General features: G+C 47.4%; 2 protein-coding genes across 3 annotated transcripts in view; one reads left to right on the top strand and one right to left on the bottom strand.

Moving 5' to 3' along the window:
- LOC311324806 (serum response factor-like) overlaps positions 1-3,987 on the top strand; it is a 29,726-nt gene extending 25,739 nt beyond the window's left edge. Inside the window, exons 6-8 of one of the 2 annotated variants that reach the window (XM_084457399.1) lie at positions 294-491; positions 1,001-1,077; positions 1,877-3,987. In XM_084457399.1, the coding sequence (XP_084313525.1) occupies positions 294-491; positions 1,001-1,077; positions 1,877-1,972 (371 nt within the window). In that variant the 3' untranslated portion in view covers positions 1,973-3,987. Of the gene's footprint in view, positions 1-293; positions 492-1,000; positions 1,103-1,876 lie in introns of both variants that reach the window. The other variant, XM_084457400.1, reaches the window with a different exon arrangement.
- A 141-nt stretch (positions 3,988-4,128) lies between these two features.
- On the bottom strand, positions 4,129-18,412 carry fhip2a (FHF complex subunit HOOK interacting protein 2). Its single transcript, XM_084457388.1, has 17 exons — positions 18,177-18,412; positions 17,000-17,078; positions 16,473-16,642; positions 16,230-16,334; positions 15,992-16,114; positions 15,660-15,863; positions 15,100-15,296; positions 11,632-11,746; positions 11,410-11,486; positions 11,066-11,258; positions 10,491-10,654; positions 9,822-9,971; positions 9,059-9,149; positions 8,795-8,938; positions 8,472-8,612; positions 8,217-8,320; positions 4,129-7,978 (listed from the first exon to the last, which is right to left on the bottom strand). The coding sequence occupies exons 1-17, from the start codon at positions 18,219-18,221 to the stop codon at positions 7,864-7,866; spliced, it is 2,217 nt and encodes a 738-aa protein (XP_084313514.1). The 5' UTR covers positions 18,222-18,412; the 3' UTR covers positions 4,129-7,863.
- Positions 18,413-18,876: the final 464 nt, after the last annotated feature.

Raw genomic sequence — 18,876 nt, 5'->3', positions numbered from 1 at the left:
CATGTTTTTCGTATTTGGTTCTTCTTTGGTAGGAAACCCTTGCAAAAACGGGACATGCGAACATGGGAAGAACATACAAACTCTGCACAGAAAGGCCCGGAGTCCTCCTTCCTGTGTGTGCCACACGTGAGCGATTTTGGAGTTCAGTGTCTTGCTCACTTCGGCACACTCCGGAAGCTGGGATCGAACCGGGGACCTTGTGATCCCCGGCCGGCCGCTCTACCTCCCAGTTATTAACATGGCAGCATACCTCACACTCTCCACGTCTGTCTCCTGTCCCCTCTCCCCTCCAGCCACGGTGAGTCTCCCGGCGACCATCGTCACGTCGTCGATGCCCACGTCCATGGCGGGTCACATGATGTACTCCAGCCCTCACACGGTGATGTACGCCTCGGCGCCCACGCTGACCGACAGCGGCCTCGCCGTCCTCAACGCCTTCTCCCAGGGGCCGTCCGGCATGCAGGTGTCCCACGCACAGGGCCAGGACGCAGGTACACACACACACACACACACACACACACACACACACACACACACACACACATACTGTACACACACACACACACACACACACATACACACATACACACACACACGGCCAATGTATATATGTTAGGAAGCATACATTCATCCTAGCCCCTTTCAGGACTGCGTTACTAGCTGGCTGGTGTACGCAGTCCCTTATCTGTCCATAGCGAAATTGACATGATTAAGTGAGTCCGCCTGGTCTACAAAACAACGCTGCACGATAAAGTGTCAGAAATGTCAAAGGCGCTCACAGTTGCACAAGGGCTGTGTCCTCCACGCCAGTGTTCAATGTTTCAAAAACGAGTCGTGTTTTTTGAAAATGCATTGACCAAAATGGCTTCTGCGTTTCTGCCACAGCGCTCGCTATCAGCCACTGCTGGTCGGAAGCTATAGTGCAACAAATAACAGAGATGTGTGTGTATGTGTGTGTTTATGTGTGTGTGTGTGCGTGTGTGTGTGTGTCTCTCTCCAGGTGCGGTCCCTCAGGTATTTCTCACGGCACCCCCAGGCACGGTGCAGATCCCGGTCTCGGCTGTGCAGCTACACCCAGTACGGCAAGATCTCCATTTTACAAGTGAAACTCTCATATTCCCTCTGCAACCAGCATGCCACTGACCTCACTAATGCACCCAGAGAGAGAGCACCGTCACTGGGGAGGGCTGAGGGCGTGGCCTGCCTCCTGTGTAGGATGGGGGGGTGGATGTACGTCACAACGACATGGCGTCCGGCTACACTCGCACCACACATGCACATTCACCAACAAAACTGCTGCATGGGAGACTGAACAGTAAATGTAGACTACTGCCATGTAAGGGAAGCCATCTGTTGTGATGGTGTTTTCATGGAGGTCATTCAAACTCGAGGCACATTTATGATTATGGATATCAATTTAAATAGGATTTTCCTGGAATGAGAATTTGGCAGGGCCTAAAGCAATACATGTGTGTGGTTGACTCAAAAGTGTCAACAGAAAAAAATTCAAAGAGCTGTGTTTAGGGGAAAGTTGTGTAAAGCCATAATCATGAGTTGGTGAAACAGCGCCCAATGCCTCAGCTAGCTAGCTCTGTGTACAACGCTGTTGTTGTTCAACGTCTCGGATAGCTAGCTCTGCATACAGCGCTGTTGTTGTTGTCGTCATCGTTATTGTTATTCTGTTGTTGTTTCTCTACTACAAACGGCCGGCCAGTTGCATTGATCTCGGGTAGTGGCTTTATCTGCGGCAACATTGGGACAAAATGGAGGCATGCTAAGAGAACCGGGGCTGTGATGGTTGGTGGGGAGATATCACATGTACTATGATTGCTCATCATAAGTGTTGCACACTAATGTGGATGTATTGTGATTCCAGATGGTGATTGGTCAGCAGTCGAGCGGCAGCAGCAGTAACTTGACAGAGCTACAGGTGGTCAACCTGGACATCATACAGAACAACAAGGCTGACTGACAGACAGACATTAGCCTGTCTTATCTGACGGACAGACAGGCACAGGGACAGACAGACTGACATCTCTATTTATTGATGCCTTTTCACAGCCTTTCACTTTACAACTCTCTGTATCTTTACAGTAAATATGTATACACACTCTTTCAAGGGTATGTTTGTAATAAGCTCTTGTATGTGAGTCTATGTTTGAGGGTATATTCACAGAAGCATAGGAATGAATTGAGGTGCTCACTACGTCCTTCATTGGAAGCTCTTTTCTATATCTTAGAAAGTGCATTTGTGTGTGTGTGTGTGTGTGTGTGTGTGTGCGTGTGTGTGCTTTTTTGAAAATCTGTAATTATTTGCCATGTGCACACATGTGCAGCTTCACACTTCAGCCAAAGAGACATTCATTTGTCTGAATGTTTGTGTGTTTGTGCACAAGCATGTTTGTGTGTATGTGTGCAAATGTGGAGTTCATAAATGGGTAGGTAATCATATACTGAAGTTGGGAAATGTACATAATTCTTTTCTTTTTTTTAAATTGAAACAAATTGTATTTTTAGCCTGTTTGAACAAAGGCATGTAGTTGTTTTTATGTAGCTGTTTTGTATGTATATGAGACAAATTTGCAAGAAGAAAATGAATTATTGCTAAACTTATGTAAATTAATGTAATATAGGAACATATTATGTTGATTTATATATGCTGATGGGACTTGAGAGTTTTGATATATTTTATTCTTGACAAGATGGAGCAAAGGCGCTTGATAATGTTTAATGTTCTCCATTTGATATCTAGTGGTAGTAGTATTCCTCTAACCTGGCTTCGCCAGACCCAATTCGCAAAAATGCAAAGAATCTGGAGCTGCTAAGTTTATTTTCGATTTCCAAGGGACATTATCAATGGTCGCAGACCAAAATGCCTCTGGATGCAATTAGATAGACCTACAACCAATCAGAGCAACGAAATCTGGGTTAGTCACCATATCATTGTATCAGATGGGTACAGTCGTTGTATCAAACCTGTCCCATATTAGATAAACGGTTGTTATTGGCCTGGCAAATATCTGCTGGGTGGAAGTGGGATCGTGGCCAGACTGATCTGCGGAGAGAAACAGAATGTGAGCTCACCTGATCAGGATGGCGTCGCCAGGCTAGTATTTCTCGGTCCAAGATCGGTGAATTAGCCAGCTAAGTTAAGTTCAGAAAAGTTGACATGAAATGTGCATGGTGTAACAGACTACACATGAGGGGTTTCTAATAAAGCCTGAAGTCAAGAGCTGTATATTAGTGTTTATCATGGCTGAGGTATTGATCTGGTATCAGGTAGTACCAAACATGGTTAAATAGGACATACTGTCTCCACTAGTGCCTCAATGGCCATACTGTTATTTTTCCTCTAGTCTGGGCACTGGCAAATCTGATCCTTTTCAAGTCACTTTTTAAGGCTTTGGTACCGTATGATGAAGGGATGGTTAGTAGTCTACTATTGTGTAGTAGTCCTACTATCTGAATGTAAGTTGTGAAGGATATGGCTATTGTTTTTTCTATTCACTCAAAACTATACACTACACTGGCATTTGGGTTCTACAATTTTATAGAAACATTTACCTGAGCAATATTTAAGTTCATGGATATGCTAATATTCATGAGAATTGTCTTTAAATAATCAAAGTATTTAAAGACAAGTCCCGATACGCAACAGAAGTGTCACTGCCATTCTCTTTTAGTATTCATGATATAAATTCAAGGGTTCAAGGATGTTTGCTCATCCATGTATCATCCATGTATGGTGGATGGTGACAAAGCCGTCTCTACCACAGTGCCTCGTTAGCAGAGTTGCTGTGAGCTCAAGAACACATGAAGAGAATCTGGAGAGCTGGTTGATTCTGCAGACCAGCTTCTATACTTCACCCAGTCTTCTCCTCATCCCAGGAGCTGAGTCAGGTATAAGGATGAAACGCCTACCCATATCCTAATGGATTCTCTAAAACTCGTGTCTACTTTTTGGCCCATTTATTTCAGTACTTTTTTGTCTTTTGAATCTTTATGCGACACAGTACATGTACAGAACTTTTATAATAAAAACAAGGAAACATGTTGAAGAATGTGTCTTATCGGTACATATCCTTCCCACAGCCATTTGCAGAGATGAGCCCACGCAGCGTGCTGTGAGGAGAGGTGTCTTTATTAGGACGGAGCATGTATAACAGAGCCATAACATCCTGTCTGGATGGTGAGGACAGGAAGATGGCAGGCATAGAGCAGAGCAGAGCACCCCTGAGTGCATGAGGGAAAGACTGCAGTCCGCAGCAATGAGCCAGTGACGGCCGCCTTGATACCACTGGTACTTGGCATAGAGGCATGAGGGAATGAGCATGCAACTTATCTAAACACTGAAATATGCATTGCACAATCACAGAAATAAGACTGGTCATGAGAATAACGTATATTAAGCCTTAATACACCCCATGTCACACCAGTGTAAAGCAGCAATGGAGGTTTAAATGATTAATGCAAAATACTTTTTTTTATAGCAAAGATACAGTGATTGGTCTAAGCTGATACATTACAGGAAAAGAAACAGAATGAATTGGCATCAATAATCTGACTACACTACTAAAGCCCTGCGCCCAAGGCAGGTAAATACAAGTCCTAACACCTTCACAAGTCACACCAACCGTATGGAACGCAAACGATAAAAGCATCCCAGGGTTCCAGAGGGAGCCGAGTCAAGCAGTGAAACCACATTCGTCTGTTTCAGAAGCCATCGTCGAGATCCAGGGTGTGAAGTAAGGCATCGTTGTCTCTCCATGTCAGTGTCTCCAGAAGAGGAGCAAAGTGCTGACAGCTAAGAAATAATAATGGATGGGTAGAAGCTGGTCTCCTCAGTCCTATCTAAACAAACCTTGTTCTATACATGCATGCACTTACACCTGGCAATATCACTATTGCTATTGTATATACAAGTACAGAAAGATTGAAAATGTTGATAAAAAATGTGCATGATTAAGAATTAATGTTTTTTCCATTAAAATAGACGAAATAGTCAAACTCCTGAATGGTACATCCTCATATTTTTTTGGTTCATGAAACAATTTTGAAAAACAAAAAAAGCTTTTGAGTATTGTTTTATGTACAACATATGAACAAGAATGAAAACAATGTGCAAATCTGATTTCATGCAAACATTTGCATAATTAGGTCAGGCGCTGTTCAGACTGGGTTTAGTGAGGAAGCCACGACCACAGTCATCGTGTACATCCGAGTCATTAGCTCCTGACCTTGTTAAATGACTCATCCATTCAAAGCACTTACACAGCTACACACACAAATGAACACCCATCACTGACAACACACACTGCCCATCACCCATGTAGCCTACGACCCCTAACCATTCTAACAGGAAACACACACATCCTCGGCACCGGGAACAGGGTACGTCAAGTACTTCCTCAATTTAGATTCAATAAAGAATGAACAGTATATATCAATGCTCCATAAAGGTGACTCCAACCTGTTCTTTGATCAGACAAAACAAGCCAGGACTGCAACAGGACAGACTAGTGTCTACCTCCACCTAACGCTGTCCAAGCCTGTCCTACATTAAAGGGGAACGCCACTGTCATAGCAAGTTTAGCTCAAACGTCGCTTTGTCCTCAATGAAACCGATCCGTACACACCAACATTTAACCGATCCGTACAGTAGTAAGCTAGCTAGCTAGATCACACTAGGCACTTCCTGCCTTGAAAATGCATGTTTATCATAGCTTTTAGCAGAGGCCCATAGACCTCCATTATAAAGGGGGTGCGCGCACAGAGGAAAAAGGAGCTAGCTTACTACTGCACGGATCGGTTAACTGTTGGTGTGTGCGGATCTGTTTCATTGAGGACAAAGCGACATTTGAGCTAAACGTCCCCTTTAAGGGAACAGCCAAGTTCATTCTCTCTTCGTCAAAGACCATGCTGGGAGACAATACTGCTAGGAAATAAAATACCTCCACAGAGCAAACATCTTGTCTATCTCCATTTTCACTAGCATATATAAAATAATAAGCCTACAGGAATTTCTTATCAAATGCATATTTGCTGTATGTTACAAACTTGACCGAGAAATAATTACTGACAAGGATTAAATGATGGATTTCTCAAACGATGTTCTTGAAATAAACAGTGCTTAGTAAAAGATATACTGCATATACAATGCAGCAGTGATGCATTGATCATTGATAATTAATTTAACTGAGCGTTGAAGGTTAACAATCCTACTGTATGACTTTCACTCTCTGGTACACTCGGGTACAGTGGTGTGACAATAACCACACTTAACTTGATAGCAATGATGGTATTCCAAACAAACACTATTGTGGATCCACACAAAAACTTAAATCATTCCCTAACGATGCAAAAATATCTGATATGTAACATGAGTGCAATGTACATCGAGGTCCATGTGCAAATCCACAGAATTTGTTTTCAGGATCCACATTCCACAAAATGTGATGACACTGCTCTAGGTGCTGTGAAACGCCCCCGTAATTACTGACGAGGTTTAGGATCTGTGACCAACGAGAGGAGAGAGAGAGAGGGACTAGAGAAGCAAACTCAGCAGACAACCAGCCATGGTAACACTATTACACATCCACAGTGAAGTGTTACCAGTCATTGGTGAGTCAAAATGTCAGAGGATTTTGGTGCAGTTTTGCTTCTCCTTAGGAGTTATGATTTTTTTAACATTGTGTTTGTATTCCACTACAAAAGCGTACAGATTGAAAAGGCTAATCAGGGGTCATAAATATGAGCATTCCAATAAAATAATAAAAACGCAGAGCCAGACCCATCTCTTCATTTAGCTGTGCCAGTGCTGGAGAAAGGTCTGGCTGGACCATGGATGGATTAAAAGAACTGGGGCTGGACTCATTACCATTCAGGGATAGGGGGCGCACTAAGCGCAGTATTTCTTTAAACCAATCACAATCATCTTTGGCGAAGCAGTTGCTAGGTTGTTGTTTTTTCACGTAGTCTGGATTGAATCTGATTGGGCCGGCAGCTGTCGGCCAATCAGACTGAATTCTGTCGCCACTAATTGGGCAGTAATAAATGAATGACAAGGCTTATCTCCAAAACCTACATCCGTTGAGCCAGACTACTCAGATACTAGCCACACCTCTATGTCTCCATGACAAATTGAAGATAACGTATTCTATATTCACCGTAATGTAATGATGAGAATGAAGTGGAGTACTTTGCTGTGAATTCTTCTCTAGAGCTGCTGCTGCTTAGACTGAAGATCACAGATGAGGGGCTCTGATAAAACGTTTCAAAAGGAAACAGGCTCCTGAAGTGAAAGGCGCGAGTCGACACTAAGGCATTACAAACCAGAAATAAATACACACATATTACACACATATTACACACATATAAATCTCTGAAATACTTAGGGAGGGGCGACCGCCTTGTTTTGGCTGGTGGAGAAGAGAAGGATTGACGGAGGGGGAGGGTGGAGAGAGAGAGAGAGGGAGAGAGAGAGAGAGAGAGAGAGAGAGAGAGAGAGCATGTGGAGCTCAAGGTTCAGCAGTCCAGAGAACGTCCCCTCCGTCCCTCCTTCATCCTCCTCTTCATCCTGGTCACCTCCAGGGGGGGGGGGGCAGTGTCTGTTCTGTCCTGGGTGGGTCCGGGACCACAGCCTCTGGACCGTAGCCCAGATGGGTCCAATAGAGCCTATTACACTGCTGGACGCGTCCTCAGCGCAACAGCAGGCTTGGAGGGATGACCAGTGATGAGTGGTAATGGTTGGTTGACTGACCGACTGACCGACCGACCGACCCTGTGCCAGCCAAAACCAAGACGTCCCCCCCCCCCCATGGCCTGGCCCGGTCTCGTCCTGTCAGAGCCAGAGTCTCAGGGGGTTTAGGGGGAGGTGGAAGCGGCAGACGCGTGGAACTTGACGAAGGCGATGGCGGCCAGCTCCTTACAGAACTCCTCCAGGACGATCACGCCCTCCAGCAGGGTCATGTGGTCAACGCTACAGGGGAAGAGTCGGACAGAGAGAGGCCCCTTAACATCAACACCACCGGCCCAGCTGAGTCACATACATGAGGTAAGACGCCAAGACTGTTCACTGAAACCTCTGTCTGTCTGTCTGTCTGTCTGTCTACCAACCAACCAACCAACCAACCAACCAACCAATCAATCAATCAATCATTCAAATTATCAATCAATCAATCAATCAATCGATCAATCAATCGGTAAAGAGCGCTTACTTCAGGCCCTCTGGTTCCAGACCCAGCAACCTTTTCCTGACCAGCAGCAGTTTGGGGGTGAAGTCTGGGATCCGGTGAATCCTCAACATGAGGTCCCCGACCACCTGACAGGTTCACCAGCACAGGGAGAGGTTCACGCCACAAAAACACACAGGCACAACTAGCTTTAACTGTGACACTGGCTGGGCCCAAACACAGGAGGCGTGTGTGTGTGTGTGTGTGTGTGTGTTTGCGCAGTGCGCGTGGACGTCATACCCTGACGATGACGGAGAACAGCGACCTGCAGCCGGGGGCCAGGTTGATGTAGGGGTCCAGCAGGTACTCGTGCACGTGCGGGTGAGGTAACAGAGAGAGCTTGGACAGCACTGAGGTCACCTGCAGGTTCACGTCGTAGGGCTGGAGGGGAGGAGGGGGAGACGGCGGGCTCAGCCTCGGCAGGCGTACCGGGACGACGTCACGCGCCTCTCTAACGCAACACACACTCCTCGCCGCGCTACAGGCCCCTGAACAAACACATTCCCCACACTCGACCGGCGCGGCTTACGGGAGGACGACGAGCGACGTCGGCTCGAACTGACCTGATCCAGGATGCGGCCCATCCTGTCGAAGAGGACCTTGAGGAAGTGTCCCTCGAAGAAGGGGCTGTCCAGGTTGCACTTCTCCAGGGGCTTGGGGCTGCCGCGCCAGTCCCACCGCTGGCAGATCCCGCAGAAGTCCTTGAACTGTGGAGAGCGCCCAGGGCATACGCGCGGTTATTTTGCTGCATCGTGTGTTCAGTGTTGGCGGTGAGCCTGCTCTCCGCAGGTCTCTCCGGGTCGGTGGGGCGCGTGGAGGGGGCTCACCTGTCTGTGTGCGTCTCTCAGGTAGGTGTCGTAGCCGGTGCCCTCCACCTGATACGACGACTTGGCCTCGTCAGGCACCAAACACAGGAAACTGCAGAGAACAAAAAGGTTCGTTCGTTCAATTAATGGTGCCCCAGACAACTTTTTTGGTAACACTTTACAATAAGGGTACATTAATAAACATTAGTTAATGCATTAAGCAGCATTAAGTAACAGTTAACTAATGTCTCTATTAACCATTTACTAATGTTATTTATGTTAACTTAGGTTTTTTTTGGTTCGCGACAATTGGACGCCATTTTGACAATTGTGAAATGTGCCTACGCAATGTTAGTTACTTCCGTCACGTTAGCTATGTTGAAAGCTGACCCAAATTGCATAATCATACCAGGCAGAATATAAAGAACCTGGGACCAGCTCAGTAGCCTTGTGGTTAGAGTGTCCGCCCTGAGACTGGGAGGTTGTGAGTTCGATCCCCGGCCGAGTCATACCAAAGACTATTAAAAAAATGGTACCCAGTGCGTCCCACTTTGGCACTCAGCATCAAGGGTTGGGATTGGGGGGCTACACCACCAAATGATTCCGGAGCGCGGCACCGCTGCTGCTCACCGCTCCCCCAGGGGATGGGTCAAATGCTGAGAACTAATTTCACCACCCCAGGTCGGGTGTGTGACAATCATTGGGACTTTAACTTTGAGACAAGCTCCATATTGGCTATGATTGAGCCACTCTGGCTGTATATTATTATTATTATTATGTTTACCTGTTTACAATCTTGTGGACCTCCGTCTTCCCATCAGTTTTCACGTGGTCTGGACTCTGGGGCGGAGAGGAGCTCAGCCAATCAGGACTGGACAGTCTGTTGTCCTGCGTGGGTAGGTCATCGCCGAACAGAGGGTCCTCCTCCAGGTCTCTGGAAGGGAACGCGAATGAATATGGACCAAGAAACGCAGGCGACCAATGAGCTGCAGGGGGCGGAGTCACTGCTGAGTTTGTGATCCACCAGGTTGGGTTGCAAGGTTTGTCATTAGGGGTGGGAGAGGGTTGCCAGATTTGTCATTAGGGGTGGGAGAGGGTTGCCAGGTTTGTCATCAGGGGTGGGAGATTCAGCTCATTTCAAGGCAGTGTGAGAAGGCTCATCATTCTGCTCATTTCAAGGCAAAGTCTCTTATTGGGAGCAGACAGAGCGTCTAATCAACGTTTAGGTATGATCCATGGTGTGGTATGACAATAGTCATGATTAGTGGTTGCATCACCATTCCCCAACAGGCATTCATAGTTTCATGATTTAGACACAAACAAACATCAGGTGGGCAGCATGCAGGGACAACACCAAAGGCTGATGCATAGTTTTTATTTTGTCTCGGTGAGTGTGAGTGTGTGTGTGCGGGTCGGACCCCGCTCCCGGAAGGGCGAGCGGCGAGGCTCTTACACAGCGTCGTGGGGCTGCCCGTTCTCCAGGGGCTCGCGCTCCTCCAGGGGCTTGTTCTCCTGGTAGTTGCGCTCCTCCAGGCCGCGCAGCACCAGGCTGTGGAGGATGTGCTGGTTGGGCTTCTGGATCAGCTGCTCGAACAGACGCAGGGTCATGATGCTGATCTGGGAGGGGTGAGGTCAAAGGGCATGAGTGAGTGAGTGAGTGAGTGAGTGAGTGAGTGAGTGAGTGAGTGAGTGAGTGTGTGTGTGTGTGTGAGAGTGTGTGCGGCCCCGATTTCGAATTATCTTCGGATACAATGTTCCTTCCACCCCCACCTTGAGGTAATCACTGATGTAACTTGATGGGATAAGTGAAAACATGGCGTTCTGTCATGGATCCAGGCATGTCAGATCGGTGATTTCACCAAGGAAGGAGCCTGTAACCCCGAAGGAACTAGCTGTTTATGCTCTTCATTCTGTGTCTAGAGGCTGGTCCTCTAGACACTGGTCCTTTCACAGCCTGGTGTAAACAGGCTGTGAAAGTGTGTTGTGTTGTGTGTGTGTGTGTGCGCGGTGTGTGTGTGTTCTAGGCACCTCGTCAGACAGGTGGTCACAGTGCTCTATGAGCCTGTGTCGGAGGGGGTTCTGTGTGACGGAGACGGGGGTCTCGGGTCCTCGCTCCTCCCCCAGCAGGAAGTAGACCATTTCCTGCAGCAGGGCGTCCGAGGTCACCTGTCTGATGATCCTGTTGAGGAGGGCGGTGGACGTCAGGATCCCCACCTCCGACCTGCACGCGGTGAAACACACACACGCACATACATCACTGATGCAACTGCAGTCCAGATCGCTGCCATGCCAAGTACCTCTGCAGATGAGTCGCCTTTGTGACGACAGGCCCATGCGCGCTGTATGCAGCGGTCAATCAAAACTGTACTTACGTCTGCATCAGCTGAGGCTCCATGACCGACTGGAAGAACCTCTCCCGGACCGCCTTGGCCAAGGCCGCGGCCGGCGTCTGGAGGAGCAGACACAAGGACAAGAGCTATGGAAAGAGACTTTGGTATAAAAATGCATGAATTCACGTGCGGAAGGCATCATGGAAACAGTTCTCCAGTTCCCGCAGATGGAACGGTGTATGGGTCAGTGGAACTGGCAGGAACCTTCTGGGCCTCTTTGATGAGCTGGTCACAGTAGTCCAGCCAGGACAGGAAGGAGATGAGAGCTCTCTTTCCTGTGAAGATGGCAGCATCCTCCTTCAGGTTATACACATCCAACCTGAAAACACAGTCCAAGAGGTTAACACAGAACAACACTATTAAGTGTTAGTATTAATGTATGATATTCAACCTGAGTTTGGCTAAGAGATATATGAAGATCATACGCGTGTTTTCACTGTTAAGTCATGGAATGTTTCCTCACTGAAGTGGGGCTTGTGTTTTGTGCTCCAAGGGGCCTTTTGACTGATCGTGTGAAGGGTACAGTGACAACCCAACAAGTTCAGCATTGATAAATCATTAAACCTAATTGACCGACTCTTGTGGCTTGGCAGTCCGTCTGCTGGTGGTTAGTGAGAGTGAATGAGCTGCGTAATTAAGGATCTCTAGGGGAAGCTGGCGTGTGTCAACACATATTGAAAAAGGCCGAAACATCTGGGTCTATTGCTCCTCTGTGCTATTGGAGAATAAAAGAAGATAAGCATGAAGATATCCTTCTGAATGTCCTTTATTTTTTCTTCATGAGTGCGACCCTACTCCAGCAGAGACCAGTTCAAGTATATTGGGTTTTACAGACCAGGGGCCTCATTTATAAACGTTGCGTAAGTACAATTCAGACGAGATCACTTTTGTCAAATTTGAACATTTATTATACAAGCGGCATAATACATGCATATGAATTTTTGGCGGTGTGCTCTGTCCGGGGGGCCCCCTGCCTTCCACCGGCGTGGAAAGCGCGTTAGCAGGGGGAGGCAATCTAGGTGTTCCCCCCCTCTGGGCCAAGCCCTTGGCCCAGAGAGCCAGGAAGGGGGAACGGCATCCTGCCTCAATGACGATCAGAGTGGGCCGCGATCGGGAAGACGCTCGGAGGTAACTCAGCCCACTAAGACCGTCAAAGAGTGCCACAGGAGGACTGCTGTACATTATAGTCCCTGGTCCCCACGGGCCGACGCTTCGTGGGTTCCGCAGGAGATACAGCCTCGTGTCTCTGCGTCCATGGCGCCCGCCATGGAAAGCCACAGAGACCAGCTAGCGGCTACTCTGGCATCCACCGGCCGACGCTGGTGGAATACCTGCAAACTACCCCGGACAGAGAGCAACGATGACAACAGACGACATCGACATACGCAGGAGGAGCAGGGGAGGAGGTGGGGCGAGCATGCAATGCACAACAGCAGTAAAGGCAAGCGCGAACAATGACATGTTTTGACAGCTTAAATACATGCGCTCTAGTGAGCTGACCAATGCTATGACAGCTACAGTCAGCTGGTGCTGCGTCATGCGTGACTGATTAACCTCTGCTGACCCCCCGGCCGTGACGTACGTGCCTCGGCTGAATTTGCGTCGTTGACTTCATAAGCGTGCATAACCCATGCTGAGCAACTTTCTATGCAACTTTCGGTATTTATAAAAAACGAGCTTAACGATAAGTTGGCGGAAGGTGTGCGTAACTCTACGCACACTCCGACCCTCCTGTAACTACAATAAGCACGTTTCTGGAGAAAGGGGAAAACGCGACTCCGATGGCAGAGGGATGAAACTCGGGAAAGTCTGCGAAACACATGACGACATGATGATTATTGAATAATAAATACATCGGTCGCTGCAAGAAACCCTCCAATGTGTCACACAGTTTAAACGGAATCAATCGCCACCGTAGCCTAATCACGAAATAATGTCGGCATTGCTTTGGATGTGTCTGTGAATTGACCCATTTGTGTCATAATATAATGTTATGTTGTAGGCCTATTCATTTATAGGCTATCCCGTGAAGCATCACAGGCAGTAGCCTATGAATAAAAGCCACATTACGTTGATGACAACACGAGCCTAAGCTTATCATAGTAATGATTCCTTATGTCGATGGCCTACAACTATAAGGCCTATACCGCACCAAACAAATGTTGCATTCGGCGTTGAAGTATATTTATTCAGTTAATAATTTATTTAGGTAATTATTCGTATGTTTAATTATCCACCAATTCATTCGTTAGTGTATTTATGTATTTATAGCCTATATTTGATTAGGCTTTTATGTAAACCCGAATGACCACTGAGGCAAACCGCAATTACAATGATGTTGAGCGCTGAATGTAAATGTCCTACTTGAGGCAACTGTAGGCTACATTAGGCTATGTTGTACATCATCATATATCCTCATATTGCCATACGATTGTCATGTAGCAGGAATGTGTAGCAGGATGTGCTAAAAATGCATGTCATCCCAATGCTCACATGCCACTTTGGAAGAATTAGCTGTGCGCAAAACAGCGCATGGAGGTGATGAGTCTCCAAGTTGTAAGAACACAAGGGAGCAAGTTAGATTATTAATTTGCCGAATCGTCATGTGTGTAGCTATAATTAAGCTTTATAGAATCACATGAAACCCATCCATGGACCCCATATATTTACAAGACCTCTATACAGGCACTGATATAGCTGGATTATAGTAGGCCATGACGCACGGGGGCTTGGATATGCCTGGACTTGGCACAGATGTTCTAATATGTGCTTGGCTATCCCGCAACATCCATTCAAACACGCAGCTTCTATAGGCCTACAGAATGTTGAGAAAGTATGTGAAATGCACGATATCCCGGAAAATACACAAATTGGCTGCTGCAAAGAACCCTCAGATCTGTCGTACAGTTTAATTGGGGATAATTGCCTTAAGTAGTCACTATAGGCCTACATGTTTGCATTGCTATGGATGTCATTGTAAATTGACCCATTTGTACGTTGATAAGTTAGGCCTTTTATTCATGGGCCACCCTGTGAAGCATTAGGCTACGTGCAATATAGATCCAAACCCCATTACCCATGCAACAACACTATAGGCATGATTATCAGTTTGGATATCAGCAGCCAACTAATAAGGCCTACCGCACTAAACAAATGCCAATATAGCCTGCATGATAGATAATTATTTATAATCTAATTGGGACTACTCATTCGTGCACATGTGAAATCATCGTTCCCGAAAAGAACCTTTTGGCGCGTCTCTGCCTCATTGACCAATACCTCCACCTCGCACTCAGTAAAATTTCTCTTTCTCTTTCTGCCTTTTGCACTCGGCTCCATTCTCGTTGCATATGTTTTAGGGGCGTATCACTGACCATTTATAGGCAATTGTGGGCGTTAATTGGGGTGTGATCAGAACGCGTGTGATCAGAACGCGTGTTCACGTGCGCCAAGTTAAGTGTTGATTGTGATTTATAAAGGGCGTGGCCTAAGTGACCATGGGTTGTGATACGCAGCATTTTATAAATCGGAGATTTTTTTTGCGTATATTTTCGTACTTACTTAGCTAAGCAAACTTAGTTACGTGGATTCTACGCAACGTTTATAAATGAGGTCCCAGGTCGGTGGAGTGCAAATGGCCACACATCTCTGATAAGCCTAGCTCAGACCTACCCCCAGTTGACTGCCTCCACGGTCTCGATGTCCAGGGGGTCCATGGCCGGGGGCAGGGCCTTGTAGAAGGCTGACAGTCTGTCTGTTAGGAGCTCACAGAGCTCAGTGTTCTCCGTCAGGGTCCTGGCGGCAGCTGGCTCAGGCAGACTGACTAGCAGCATCAGGCCCTCGCAAGCCTTCACCACGACCCTGCCGTCCTGACAACGAGGGATGGAGGGAGGGAGAGAGGAAGAGAGGAGTTGGGAGTTAATATAGATACCTTTCAAGCAATATGGAACAAACGTAGCTTCATTGCAACTAAAAAACAAATTATCAGCTCACAACTTCACGTTACTTTGTGTGTGTGTGTGTGTGTGTGTGTGTGTGTGGTTATGTACCGACCAGGCGTGCGTGTGTGTGTGTGTGTGTGTGGTTATGCACCGACCAGGCGTGTGTGTGTGTGTGGTTATGTACCCACCAGGCGTGTGTGTGTGTGGTTATGTACTGACCAGGCGTGTGTGTGTGTGTGTGTGTGGGGTTATGTACCGACCAGGCGTGTGTGTGTGTGGTTATGTACTGACCGGGCTCTTGGTGAGGTTGAGGAGGGAGGTGACCAGGTTGTAGTTGTTGCTGTTTTGCTGGGCAGGGCTGGCTGCAGCAGCAGCAGCTTTGGGCTCTCCCGTGTCTCTGTCCCCCTGTCCCTCTGACGGGGGCTGGCCCGTGTCTGGAGACGACAGGTCCCCCTCGGCCCCCCGACTCCTGGCCTCTGGCCTCTTCGTCCTGTTCTGTGAATGCAGTCAACAGATCATTTCAACACCTGTGGGACTCTCTTTCCCTGACTTGGCAGGGATTTTCATAAAGCAGCGCACTCTCTCTGCCCAGCAGTATCCCACAAAACAGTCATCGGGGCTACCTCCAGGAAGAAGTTGACGAGATAGGGGTCCTGCTTCAGCTTGGCGCAGACTATGCAGAGGAACTGGATCTCCTCGCTCTCGGTAGGAGCCGCCAAGACCTCCCCGCACAGACGGACGAGTTTCTGATAGGGACAATGCAGCAGCAGAGAAAACAAGTTAGACGACTTCTCATCTGCATAGCAAGCACATCCATCTCCGACCCGAAGCCGTGGTGGCGGGAGCAGCCGTGGGCCTCACCTGTACGGGTCTGTGGACGTTGATGTGGGGCAGCAGAGGCTGGCGGACGCGTCCCAGCAGCTTGGTGTAGAAGCTCAGCACCTGCTGCTTCATCCCGGGAGGACACTACCGGAGCAGACACCACCAGCGGGTTAACAAACGGCCTGGGTCAAGGGTCATGTCGCACGTCGACGTAAACGACGGCCCTACGGAACAGTAACGCTGTCCCAAAGAACGAGAGGCGAGGCGGGGGCGTCTGCTTACGTCTGCCTTGCCCAGCGTGTAGAGGGTCTCCAGGATCTTGTGGTGCAGGAGGTATTCCATGCAGGGTCCCGTCTCCCCAGACTCCCGTTCGCTCTCCTCCTGGGTCAGGATGTCCAGCATCTGCTCCAGATGGGACGGGATGTTGGTGTCTGTCACTGGGGCTTTGTCATCTGACAGGCGGGGGGAGAACGCAATGAGCAACCGATATATACCACTGACACGGGAGGTAGAGCTACATGTGCACACAGGCCTACGTATGCAGACAGGCCTACGTGTGCAGACAGGCCTACGTGTGCAGACAGGCCTACGTGTGCAGACAGGCCTACGTGTGCAGACAGGCCTACGTGTGCAGACAGGCCTACGTGTGCAGACAGGCCTACGTGTGCAGACAGGCCTACATGTGCAGACAGGCCTACGTGTGTATAAAGGCAAGTGCAAAGTATTAGGAAGAGGTAAATACCCTAAGGTGTATTCAAAGTAATTTGAAACTGAAAAGAGGTGTCAGAAGTTATATTGACTGGTCTTACCTGATGTCTCTATGTAATAATGGGTAATTGCCTTCCAGTGATAGACAAAGTCTTCCTGCAAGGGCAGCGATGGCGCAAGCTGGAACAGAAAGGCACAGGCAGTCAGTCATGTTCATTACACAACCACAAGACAAACACCCATACAATAGGTCATTACATAACTACAAGACAAAAATTCATACAATAGGGTGGGAAATGTAAGATGGCTTGTACAGTTTCTTACTATAACAGTCTGTCATTCTCTGTAAGTGCCTGTTCTGTGTGTACCTTCTCAAATCAAACATATGCTATCTATGTAGATGTGTCTATTCTGTTGATAATACTGAAGGAACAAGCAACAAAAGGAACTTGGAACCCAATCAGGCTTGGAACCACAAGCAGATATGCAATCATCCTTCTTGCTACTTTCTATAGGTCTACCTGGAGACTAGTGACAACCTTTCAACCATATGGTTGGCTTGTTCTTAGTTAACTTTATATATAATCTCTACAGCCTATCCAGTTTGCGTAACTTCAACTATGAGTGGTAAATTACACGGCCAGGGTGTGCGTTCATCTTCCACTGACAAACATCCAAGTGCTAGCTAGATCAAATCTGAACTCAGAAACCAGCTGCGCGGGTGTTGCACCCACCATATCACCACCACCTTACTAGCATAGCATAGCAAGGCTAGCTAACGTTAAATAGCAAGCTGACTAACGTTACCTTTTAGGACTCAATAATGTATCTAGCTAACGTTAATCAAGCTGACTGGCTAACAAGACATGGTTTCTAAAGAAACTAAAGGGCTTGATAACAAAACATTAGCTAGCAAGTGTCTGGAGCTCAATAGCCATCAGTTAACGTTAGCTACCGAGCCAAATTAGCTAGGTAGCCAACGTCAACTTAGCTAGCACTGGATAACTGGTTTGTGAGGCTTTGTTAGATAACTAGCTGGCTAACGTTATACAAGTTTGACTGGTATGTAGCACAGCTAGTAGTTAGCCTACGTAGCGTTAACCAGCTGGCCTCCTCCAGCTAGTCTAGCAAGCTAGTGCTAGCTAATTGTTAGCACTAGCTATCCTAGCTATAACGTTACAGGCCAGGGCCGACCATGGGCCCATTTCACCTCGACTGAACCACTTACCCAAAAGGAGGCTCGTCAATAGCTATTTATTGTAGATTTGTCAAACTCACCGCCTCTACTGCGTGCTGGAGAATCGACGTAAATTTGGAGAACATTTTGTTCTTCGACTGGAGCAGTTTCTCACGAGAAGACCTAGAGAATTCCTCTATCTTCCTTCTGTTGTTACCGCCACGATCCAGATTGGAGGTTTCATATAATGACCCTTGAAAGGAAAATAAATGCAAACCATAAAACAGTAAAAAAACATACAGGCCAGGACCTTTAACGACTGAGTGCCGAGCGCACAACCAGAAGAGCCCCTGGCACAGCCACTGTAAACAAGACGAGGCTGGAATTCACCTATGACACCGTGGCACTTCCCTAGCCAAGCACTAACATGGTTCACCACCAGGGGGCGATCAGATCATCAAGCCCACTAATATTTACTAGATCCGATGATTAAAGCATGGATGTATTAATAGGGGATTAAAGTCGCACTGATGGATGTAAACGTTTGAGATCATCTAACTTCCGTAGTTTGACGTATTTCCGACACAAACAAGGTATGGGGGTGGGACATATGTTTAGAGGAATTTGATTGGAACATTGACAAGTGGACGGGTTTTAAGAACTTTAGACAGATTCGATAGAAGGATAGCGTTGATTGACGGGTGGATGTCGTGAGATTATTGGCCTAAAATCTAAGGTACCTGTTGTCGTCATTGCACGTGACTTACCGTTTTCCACTTACTTTGATATAGGCCTAAGATT

The sequence above is a fragment of the Borostomias antarcticus genome, assembly GCF_949987555.1.
Source record: "Borostomias antarcticus genome assembly, chromosome: 2".
Classification (NCBI taxonomy): Eukaryota; Metazoa; Chordata; class Actinopteri; order Stomiiformes; family Stomiidae; genus Borostomias; species Borostomias antarcticus.
This window is presented reverse-complemented; position numbering and strand designations above follow the sequence as displayed.

Excerpts from the sequence above, each read along its gene's own strand:
- fhip2a (XM_084457388.1), bottom strand. The coding sequence starts at position 18,221 with ATGTTCTCCAAATTTACGTCGATTCTCCAGCACGCAGTAGAGGCG. Across the intron at positions 16,115-16,229 it reads ACGTCCACAGACCCGTACAG|AAACTCGTCCGTCTGTGCGG; the intron begins GTGAGGCCCACG and ends TGTCCCTATCAG. Across the intron at positions 7,979-8,216 it reads CTGGAACCAGAGGGCCTGAA|CGTTGACCACATGACCCTGC; the intron begins GTAAGCGCTCTT and ends CTTCCCCTGTAG.